General features: G+C 34.3%; 1 protein-coding gene across 3 annotated transcripts; it reads left to right on the plus strand.

Moving 5' to 3' along the window:
* The first annotated feature begins 753 nt into the window (after positions 1 to 753).
* On the plus strand, positions 754 to 9,962 carry LOC131028194 (uncharacterized). 3 transcript variants are annotated; one of them, XM_059216948.1, is made up of 13 exons: positions 754 to 1,161; positions 2,702 to 2,977; positions 4,033 to 4,252; positions 4,509 to 4,709; positions 5,410 to 5,480; positions 5,589 to 5,748; positions 5,995 to 6,588; positions 7,102 to 7,482; positions 7,617 to 7,692; positions 7,871 to 7,934; positions 8,035 to 8,170; positions 9,006 to 9,119; positions 9,350 to 9,962. In XM_059216948.1, exons 2-13 carry the CDS (start codon positions 2,871 to 2,873, stop codon positions 9,413 to 9,415), a joined length of 2,190 nt encoding a protein of 729 aa, XP_059072931.1. In that variant the 5' UTR covers positions 754 to 1,161; positions 2,702 to 2,870; the 3' UTR covers positions 9,416 to 9,962. The 3 variants fall into 3 exon arrangements, with proteins under 3 accessions (XP_059072931.1, XP_057814418.2, XP_057814417.2); XM_057958435.2 differs by having other exon boundaries at positions 755 to 1,161; positions 2,780 to 2,977; XM_057958434.2 differs by lacking the exon at positions 754 to 1,161 and adding an exon at positions 1,728 to 2,538 and having other exon boundaries at positions 2,780 to 2,977.
* Positions 9,963 to 11,312: the final 1,350 nt, after the last annotated feature.

An 11,312-nucleotide genomic window follows, 5' to 3' on the forward strand; every position in this document is an offset into this window, starting at 1 on the left:
TGACATTGCTATCAAGATTCAACTGTGTAGTTTTCTAGTCCAACTCATCGACTTGTGTTTCATGAGCAGTGGTTCACAAGAACCCATCTCTCATGAGAATGAATGGTACACTTAGCACTCATTGCATCTAGGTGATGCTCATAAAGGTGAAGCCTTGGGCTTTCTGAGGAGACCATCCATCCCAATACTACTCCAGTTCAAGCGTGCTTAACCATGGAGTTATCACTTAATGGCTAGTGGTAAAGGAGGAACATGGGCTTAGATTAAAGCTTTAAATTTAAAAGTTGATGCATTCAAATATATGCATGTGGGACTGAGCTAAGCCAAATTTGCATACATGAATCTAAACCAAATTTTTGAACAATAATAATTGAAATTTATAAAAATAAAATAAGACTAAAATAAAGTTATATGTCAACTTCCGCATAAAAATATGCTAATTTATATACTAATCAATACCCAAAAAAATCTTATCAACATCAATCAAAAACTTTTTAAATAAATAAATATACATTTTCCCCTTTTATAAAATACTTTCAACATTATAGTCATAACAACCCATATAATTCCAAAGGAGTTCATTAAATATCTCTCATGCAAAAGGTATTGGGTCACTTAGGATTGAGAAAATGAATTAAGTATGTAACCTCAAATCTAGGCAATGCTGATTTAACACAAGCACTAGCAATTCAAAGACTAGGGTTTTGGATGGTTTGAAACCCTAGAGTCAGGTAAGAAGTGTGTAATGGTCCATGAAAGCATGGCGACATTGTGAACATTCATGGCGACATCGTCCAAATACATGGAAAATAAGCTAGGACAAGAATTAGACAGAAAAGAACAAATTCCAGTAATAGAGGAGCTGTGGGACCCTGGATGAGCACGCTATGTTAACATTCCATGTCAACAAATTACACATAAATGAGCAGGAAAAACAATATGATATTATCAGAGCTTCAAACATAAACCAAAAAATAACAATATGCTATTATCAGTCAGCGTAAGGCGCCACCCAAACAAGTCGATCTAGTTTCTTCATTACTGGTGCTTCCACCATTTTAAGACCTTAATTATTCCTGCTGTACTTTCAGCATGAGTTTTTATCTCAAAGCCTGCAGATTTTGACAGTTTGCCTGCTGTGCCTCGACAATATAACAGAAGGTATGGACTGACTTGTTAATTTTTTGTGCTTTTTATATTTTTTTAGCTGCGATGATTACAAGTATTTCCTTTGTGCAGTGTAGTTTGATATTGTTGTATTGACTTATCTTGATTGTTCTTTTGGACTCTAGTTTTTGTTTATAGCTGTTTGAATATTTTGCTGTCGACTATATTCTGTAACCGGATATTCATGATCTAATCTTTTTATTTTGTTTTTTAATCTGCCTTTTTCCACTACTGGTTCCGTTTTACTGGGGTTGAATGCTTGTGTTTTTAAGCTCTGGATTGAGTTTTGTTTGGTTGTCACACCTGCCGAGTTCGGAAAGCAAAAACAGAAAAACAGAAAAATCAGCCGTCTAAGCAAGAGGCCGAAAGGATCCGTCATCCGGTTTTGCCATACATCAGCCGGTCCACAGTGACATCAATAAGAGACCATCCTTCATCAGCACCTTCATTTTGCTTTTTGTGAGGTTTATTTTATTTTATTTTTAATATTTAAATTTTGAATATCTTAAAATATTTTTACAGGTCAAGATGTCAGATTTTCTGACTAGATGCATTGAATTCACTCTCTTTCATTTCTCCTTTTAAACCGTTCTGGTTCATAAATAAGACAAATTTCAGATTTAGCTCAGTAAAAGGCAAATTTTTTATATCCCATGTACGAAAGTTTCTTGGTAAAGTTTTGGAGCGTAGTTAAAACTGTACTGCAGTTTTAAAATTTTAAAAAACGCATTATTTTTTTAAACCAAACAATTGTCTCTTGCAATGTTGTCCACGGCTTTAAACTAACAGGGTTTCTTATTTTGACTAGAGTCGAGCAATCTTCGACTGATTGGTTTATTGTGGTTTAAGGGGTATTATATTTGTTAATGATGGCTTGACAGATACCATATGATAGTGAAAAATATTTTTACGCATTGGACTTATTTTCATTTTTGGCATGAGTTGTTTTATAGTTTGATATAAATTTTGAAATCTAATGTGTATCAGGATTTTTCAATTGATAGAAGCTGTTTTCAAAAGAATTTGAACCTAGATTTTTAGGTGTCCAAACTACAAGGTATCAACATTTGGTTTTTCCTTCAAATTTTGTGGCCTTTCTTTTATCACGGTTCTTAATCATTCTGATTAGGAATGGAAGTTACCTCATGATTCAGACGCTAAGCACATTAAAACCCTTTTCTTCTTATAGATAATACTTGTTGTCTAAAGTGAAGTTTCTGAAACGTGTCAAATATATGTTCAAATGTTTTTGTAGTGCCCGCTCATTGACTCAAATATATACACAGATTCATACACCATTAAAAACTTCATGAATCTCAGTATGTGTTCCGTAAGCCCTCAGGGCAGGTCTATTTTCTCTACATTTAACAGGCATTTACTTAGCCACATCTTTCTCTTTGCTCATAGTTCAATTCAATCACCAAATTAATCTCTTCCTAATGGTTTTCCGCCGTCTCTTTTTCTGGGCAGACTCAATTAAATTATATCTGACTATAAATCGCACATGAGAATGTAATTTTGTTTCTGCTTGCAGGACAATTATTCTTGGAAACATATATTACAATTTATTGGTACTTTTCTCAAAGTTGTTTCAAATTTGAATACCTGGCAGCTGCAGGAAGGGTACTAATCCAAAACGGCGTAACTTCCTTTCAAGATTTAATAAACATTTGGTCCAACTGTACTTAGCGCGGCAGTCCATTATGGGATCTCTTGCGTTGGAGGAAGGCCTGGTATATCCAGATGTGAGAAGGGACGAGTTCGTAATGGACAACTATCATGGAATGCTTGTACCTGATCCTTATAGATGGTAAGTTTTTGTACTTAGTTTCTATTGGGATTCAGTTTCTGTGCTTAATTCTATTGGAAAACTGTGAACTGCTGCATCGAGAACTGTAAATGCAGTTAGAATTTTTTTATCTGTGGGTAGATTGACCTTACAACAATCTGTTCCAGTCCAGTTTAAGTGGACCTGAGTAAATTTCTATGTACACCTACTTTGAATGTATGGTGTTGATTGTAGACTTGGGACAGGTCTACCATACTATTTGTCAAAGCCATGAAAAAATCCACAGGTTTCATTTGTAGTTTTATGACTCAGATTGTTATGGGATTTATATATAGTCATTATTTGGGTATCAGTATGAACTTCTTACTAATGAAAAAATTGTGAGTGCTTTTAGTTATAAGTTAATATTTTGGACCATGCTCTGCAATTCACATGGTTACTTTTTTGAGTGATTCATATGGTTACTAGAACTACACAAATTCATTTACAGAGATTGTGAAAATATCACATCTATCATCAATAGAATATGATTTATGTGTACTTATATTGGGAGTTACACATGAAGCAAACAAACTAAATCATAGTTAAAGATTGATCGAAACCAAAATTAGCAGGTCAAATAAAAACATTGCATAATTTGAGAGTGTAAAAAGATCACCAATTTGGTAAAATGAGTTAAGGACTCAATTATGAATGGTTCATAAGGCACAGTAATTGTTGATGGTTTTGCAAATGGGGGTAGCAAGCTAAGTGGGCTTAATCTTGAGGGAAACACTATGACTAGGTGTGCTTGAGTTGGACTACTACTGGAATCATCCCTATGAACATCGCCTAGATGCAGCGAGTGCTAAATGGATTGTTCATGCTGATTGGAGATGTATTCTTGCAAACCAATACTCATAAAATATGGATCAATGAATTTGATTTTAAAAGTTATCTGATTAAATTCTGATTAAAATATCACATAAATTGACACATTATCTAGAAACCACCTACTTATATCTATCTATAAAAAGATAATTAGAGATTTTTTCAATTTTCTTGTTCTGATAACTGTATACATTGAAATGAATCAGGATGGAAGATCCAGATGCAAAGGAGGTCAAGGATTTTGTTGAGAAGCAAGTGCAGTTAACTCAATCCTACCTACAGAATTGTGAGACAAGAGAAAAGTTGAGGAAACAGATCACAACTCTTTTGGACCACCCTAGATATGACTGTCCATACAGACGTGGCAATAAATGCTTCTACTTTTTCAATACAGGGCTGCAGGCTCAGAGTGTTCTATACGTTCAGGTAAGGTAGTTAAGTTTGAAGTATAGGTGGATTTGAATGATCCTAAATGCATAGGTTTGAGGGGTATGACCAATTTTTTTTGTTGAATATGCATAAAATATTAAAATTTAAAGAGTTGTGAAATTCTGTTTGTTATTGTGAATAATAAAGAAGGTAAACATTACATTTCCTTATATTAAGCTAGCAGGTGTAATGCCTTATATTAAAATTGTTTACAGTGTTCCTGAGATGCTTTTAAACTTACAACTTATTTCAGGATAGTCTGGAGGCAGAAGCAGAGGTCTTAGTTGATCCCAACACACTCAGTGAAGATGGAACAATTTCTTTAAATACATATGCTATCAGTGAAGATGCCGAATTCTTGGCAGTTGGTTTAAGCTCCAGTGGTAGTGACTGGGTAAATATCAAGGTTATTCGGATAGCAGATAAGAAAACAGAGCCCGATTCTCTTTCCTGGGTATGTTTAATGACTTTTTGTTGAGAAAACAATCAGTTTCATTATCAGATGGAACAGAGCAACCAACAAGAAACAGACTTATAATAAATGTCGAACTAGAAATGAGATACTGAGTATGCAGTATGCACATGGTTTTTATAACAAGAAGAGAGCATTATTTAGGTTTAGTATAGTTTGATCTCTGTTACTAAGTCGAACAAAATTGTGTCCACACCCGTTGTGTCATTGTTTGTTTTAGGCCCTTTAACTTCTTTCTTTATACTTTTAGTTATTTTGAGTTTTTTTTGTTATAAGTTATTCTTGAGATTAATTAGACGCTTCTTTTTTAAGTACTTTTTCAGTTATATTCTCTTTTGAGTACATTGGTCGTTCTTGGCCACTTGCGGACATTAATATCTAAATTATATAAAGATTAGTCTTTGGTTGCAAGCAACAGGAAATTGCAATGTTTCCAAATAACAAATGACTTAGGGAAATTTTCAAATGTGTGAATACTGTTCTACAAAAATCAGAGAAACGTGAGATGCCTGTTTTTTCTCATTTTATTGGCTTAGGTTCCACAGGTCTTGTAGACTCAAGGTTAGGTTCCACAGGCTTTGCTTATCAAATTTGTAAAACTGATTCTAGATTATATTTCTTGTTTAGATTTATTTCCACTATTTTAGGTGTTAATTTTTTATTTTTTTTCATTTCTTACCAGGTGAAGTTCTCATCAATAACTTGGAGCCATGACAGTAAAGGTTTCTTTTACAGTCGGTATCCAGCTCCCAAGTGCGTACTCTTTTTCTCAAATTGAGATGTTTTAGATATTCATCACACTTTTTTGTTTCAATTTTAATAAGCTTATATAGTTTTTTAATGAACCATTTGCTTTAGCAGAGAAGGAGAACTAGATGCAGGAACAGAAACAAATATCAACCTTAATCATCAATTGTTTTACCACTTCTTGGGTACGGAGCAATCTGAAGATATTTTGTGTTGGAAAGATCCAGAGCATCCTAAGTGGACAGTTAGAGCTAGAGTAACTGAAGATGGAAAGGTTGGCGAAACATATATTTAATATTTGAGATAACGGAATTCACCTTTACATTTTTCAGACGGCTCTTTCGAACCTTGCATAACCTCTTTCAAGGGTTGAAATATTTGTGATGTTATTTGTAATTGGGAAAATGTACTTTACTAAACTTTGATTTAACATTGTAAAAAGTGAGCTTATTTGTGGGAAAGCTATGGTTCTGCTATGGGGTGATAATCTAACTTCCATTTGCATTTTTTTTGGCTGTAGTATCTTCTCATAATTATTACGGAAGGCTGTGATCCGGTTAACAGGCTCTATTATTGTGATCTTGCTGGTCTTCCTCAAGGACTTGAGGCTTTTAAAGGCAAAGAAGAGCTACTTCCATTTCATAAACTCATTGATAATTTTGAAGCAAAATATGATCTTGTTGCAAATGATGATACCATCTTCACTTTTCGGACCAATAAAAAAGCTCCAAGGTATAAATTGGTCCGAGTGGATTTGAGGCAGCCGGAGTTTTGGAGCGATGTAGTTGCAGAATCAGATAGAGATGTACTTGATTCAGTTGCTGCTGTCAATGACAATCAACTTCTGGTATGTTACTTAAATGATGTTAAACACATTCTACAAGTACGGGACTTGGGATCTGGCAAGTGGCTTCATGATTTGCCAATAGATATTGGGTCAGTTTATCAAATCTCTGGAAGGCGTAAATACAAGGAGTTATTTATTGGTTTTACAAGCTTTCTTACTCCTAGTATCATTTATCGATGCAACCTAGATGCAGAAAAACCAAACCTCGTAGTATTTAGAGAGACTATTGTTCCAGGCTTCGATCGGAATTTTTTTGAGGCTAAACAGGTATTTTGTTGTTTTATACTGTCGTTTGCTTTTTTATTATTGAGGCAATCATTTTTTGAGAAATAGTGTTCTCAATTTTGTGAAATAGAATCAGACCTTTTTAAAATTAAAACATTTAAATTAACTGGATAAAACATAATATATAAATAGTATCATAATAAGCTTTTTTGAAGTGCTTAATTCCAATCTTCAATTAAAGTCAAGTGGGGTGCTGCAAGAATAAATTACAAATGCGTTTATATAATAACTAGGTTATCCAGCCTAAATTCAGGTAGGATTTTGCAGAGATAACTCAGAAAATTGTTGTTTTTGTCTAAAATTAAGGCTGTTTTTCAGCAATTTGACATTTTCAAGTGCCGTTTAAGCGTAAATGATAGTAGCAATTTTTTCCATTTATGCTATGAAATCCTTAATTAAGGGTGAGATGGCGTCGTTTATCTCTCCAAATCAAAGATTTTTATGTTTAGCTTATGCATTTGATTTGTTTCTAATGTGCTTAAAATTAAATGCCAGGTCTTTGTTCCTAGCAAAGATGGAACCCAAATACCAATGTTCATTGTATGCAAGAAAAATACCATTCTTGACGGTTCTCATCCGACATTGCTATATGGTTATGGGGGCTTTAACATTAGTATCACTCCATACTTCAGTGCTAGTCGTATTGTCCTTTTAAGGCATTTAGGAGCAGTATTTGCTGTTGCAAACATTCGTGGGGGTGGTGAATATGGAGAAGAATGGCATCAAGCAGGCATTCTCTCAAATAAACAAAATTGTTTTGATGACTTCATTTCTGCTGCTGAATTCCTTGTATCAGAGGGTTATACACAACCTAAAAAGTTGTCTATTGAGGGAGGCAGTAATGGAGGACTTCTTGTTGCAGCTTGCATGAATCAGGTACGTTAAAGCCAATTTAATGTTTCTTTCTTTTATTTTTTATTCGCAATTTTATTTTGTCATTTCTTGTTTTTGAAACAAATGATATGGGACTAAAAGGAAGATGTTATCTTCTTTTTTTTTTCTGAAAACAGAGACCTGACCTATTTGGTTGTGTGCTGGCTCATGTGGGGGTTATGGACATGTTACGCTTCCATAAATTTACTATTGGTATCTCTTGAACTGGCTGTATTTACATTATTGACAAACATTCCATAAATCTAGTCTAAATAAGTTTTACATTGGGATATAACACAAAGCAATTTGTAAGCCTATATTGCTCCTTAGTTATGGCATCTGCTTTTGGCTGTTGCTAAGGAATTTATAATGAGCATTCATAATCCTGCAGGACATGCATGGACTACAGATTTTGGATGTTCGGAGAAGGAAGAAGAATTTCATTGGCTGATTAAGTAAGAACAAAAATCAAGCATTTGTCGTGATAACTAGGTGAATATTTAAAGATATACTAATTTGGTGACTTTGTCTTCCGCATATGACCTTTAACTGTAGATACTCGCCATTGCATAATGTAAAGAGGCCATGGGAAGAGCCCGGGGGACATAGTGTTCAGTATCCCGCTACGATGTTATTGACAGCTGATCATGATGATCGAGTTGTGCCGCTTCATTCTTTGAAATTTCTTGCAGTAAGTACTTCAGATCCGATATTTTGACTCCGAAAGCTTCTAAGCTGGTTTGGCTTGCAGTTCTTGGTTGATGTTTTTTTTGCTTTCCTTGCACAAAATGGTACCGCAAAAGATTGATGTTATAAAATGGAGTGGATTTTAAAAGGAACAGATACTTGTTGTTGCTGGTTTTACTAAATTTTGTCGAAGGCAATCAGTCTGATCTAAATATATTTCTTTAGTTGTTAATATGTGTTTTCCCATAATCTTAGAGTAGCTGAACACCCAAATTTTTCATGCTGGACAAAATTTGATGAGATTGCTGTGTAAGTCATCCAAATTAGATTATTTCCATAAATTTATTATATCATTGTTGCTATGAATAATTTTTTTGGTTTAAGTTGAAGTTCTTAAAAAGTATACATGCAAATTCGTTGTTTTTATCCTTAAAAAGGCATTGGAAGGAGGAACATCTCAGCATTTCATCAAATCGTGGTTATTAACTAATATGCCTGCAAGCCTGCTTGTGCACTTTTGGTTAAAGAACTATTATCGCTATCTGTAAAAATTATGCATGTAAGCTTCTTTGTGCATTTTTTTGTCAAAAATTATTGTTTGTATTGCAAATTAGAATATGCTTGTAAGCTTGTTTGTTTATTTTTAGTTTCTCGTGACAATTCATGGTTTTTCCTTGTCTTGAAGATGTAAGTATCATCCTAATGTTATAGGGTAATACATTGGGATTTGAACTTCTTTATATATATTTTAATTTTTTGGTAAAAAGAGCTGCTCATTTTGTTTTGAGATCGTCTATAGCTGCATGTTGACCCGAGTGAGCTCTATTGAGTGGTTACAGACAATGCAATATATTTTATGCAAAAGTGTACCGCATAGCCCACAAACCAATCCAATTATTGGTCGAATTGATACAAAAGCCGGTCATGGGGCAGGGAGGCCAACCCAAAAAGTGGTAAGTGTTTTCTTCTTCCACTCTATTTGCATTTTGCCTTATTAACCGGATTTCACCAAATTTTGATAAGAGTTAAAAATATGTAGCGAGGGTTAGTCCATGACATCTTTAATTGTTTAATACAAATTTATACAATAGTGTAATACTGTAATCTAGACAATCTATAAGAGACCTTTAATCTATACATGTGATTTTGAAGATGACAGCATCAAATTCTGGTTCTTTTGTAGATTGATGAGAGTGCTGATAAATGGGCATTCATGGCCAAAGTGGTGGAAGCCTCGTGGATTGACTAGCGTTTAATGATGTGGCTGGTTGCAGTTGAAGGTGGCAAACAGAGAATAGTGTTTGTATGATTTGTAATAGAATCTATTGTAGTAAATTTTCTTGTCACTTTGTGTTAAAAAGTGTTGCTCTATTTCATAATACTTTCTACTTATATTTATGTTAACTGTATAGAAGGTTTGGGGTTCTTTTCGTAGTGTGTTGGTTAGGTGGCGGTGTTGTTGTAATCACCAAGGTTCAAAACTCCGCTGGGCCATTGTGATCGCAGGACTGTGCCTTCTCCGATCCGATGTGCTCATGGGTTTGAGCCTCAGCATTGTTAAATGGGGATGAGATCCCTCGTTTGTGACCTCACCGATTCATAACTCTTTGTCAAAAGTATTTCACATGGTGACGGAGGGGTGTGTTTACCGGATACTTAAAAAAAAAACTGTAAACTGTATACTTGTTCAGATAGAAATGTAACAGTAGTCTCCTATAGAATATACACATTTGGATACTGTGTATGAAAGAGGAGCTATATACCTCAGATAATAGAAAATTCGCGATTCAAAGTTTTGTCGTTGTGTACATATACTAGTTTTTCCAACAAGCAATTCTAAGTGTTCTCATTTTTGTGTAACTAGTCCCAGTTTGTCTGATGCAGCATTCCTAGGATCAAAGAGAATATTTCTGTATCTATATCAAATGTCGTCTCTCTGCAACCTATGAAGAGAAATTTAATGACCCAAAATGATAGAACATGGAAAATGCTATGTGAGTTTGACCTTATCAAAACATGTTTCTACACTACGTTTCTGCAGTAATGCTAACTCGGGCAATCCATAATAGCGTCGTGCTTTACTGTGATACAAAATTGATCAATAAAGAAAATTAAATGGCAAACTGCTCTTGTACTAGAGCTCATCAGGACAATTGTAATGGTAAATAGATGTGCAAGCTTACAAAGCTGGTCGATTGATGAAAACCTTGCAAGAATCTTTGGCATGTTGACTGAAGGCATAAGCACAAAGTCATTCACCAAAAGTGGTAGGCATGCAATTATTTTCATTTTGATCTTGTACAAAATATTGTTTACTTCATAAGATCAATACATGCGGCATATGGTAAAAATTAGTAGGATATACTGCTGTATCTGATCTATTCAACAAGTTTTTGGTGGATTGCAACAAAGACAAGGAAAAACCATGAGACCAAATGTCATGTTCTTATTGGTTATAAGAAGTTTGAAGTAATGATTACACTCGGCATGCTGTAAATGACATTATTATTCACAAAGTCCAATTATAGAATGGTCTGAAGCATTAAGCAGGATCTTTGGTTTTTATGATGGTTAAAAGACTGGATATATAATATAAAAAAGAAAATATTTTTACAAAGCAGGACAGAGTCTGCAGCAAAGAACTAAGGGGAAGAACTTTGAAAGTTAAAGAAACTAATGTGCAATAAGCTTTAATATTTGGTTTTTATCTTCATGTTGGGAGATTCACTCATCTCGTTGTCTCTATCTTGCTTTTTATGCTTGAAAGTAGCTGGCTTCAATTCGTCCATGATCTCCCTACAACCGCTTTTATTTAAGTTGAATTTATAATATTTGAAAAATGCAAATCAAACATTAAAAAAAATTACATAAGTAAAAGAAATATAATATTTTAACTCTTAAGCTCAAGATGTATATTATCAAGGGTTCTTTCTATAGTGTGTTGGTTCAGTGGTGGGTCATTGTGTTGTGGCTTTGCTGATCCAATGTGCTCGTGGATTTGAGCCTCAGCTTTGATAAATGGGGATGAGGTCCCACATTTGTCATCTCAGGCACTATTATCAAAGAATGGGATGCATGACATGAGACAAGCAAATTGAAACAGCTTTCACTTCATTTTTCAATGGAGAACATTTGTTAATTTGATT

The sequence above is a fragment of the Cryptomeria japonica genome, chromosome 1, assembly GCF_030272615.1.
Source record: "Cryptomeria japonica chromosome 1, Sugi_1.0, whole genome shotgun sequence".
NCBI lineage: Eukaryota > Viridiplantae > Streptophyta > Pinopsida > Cupressales > Cupressaceae > Cryptomeria > Cryptomeria japonica.

Coding starts and splice junctions, on each gene's coding strand:
- LOC131028194 (XM_057958434.2), top strand. CDS start 2,477: ATGAATCTCAGTATGTGTTCCGTAAGCCCTCAGGGCAGGTCTATTTTC. Junction 2,539..2,779: donor ATTTTCTCTACATTTAACAG/GCATTTACTTAG, acceptor AATACCTGGCAG/CTGCAGGAAGGGTACTAATC. Junction 4,253..4,508: donor AGAGTGTTCTATACGTTCAG/GTAAGGTAGTTA, acceptor AACTTATTTCAG/GATAGTCTGGAGGCAGAAGC.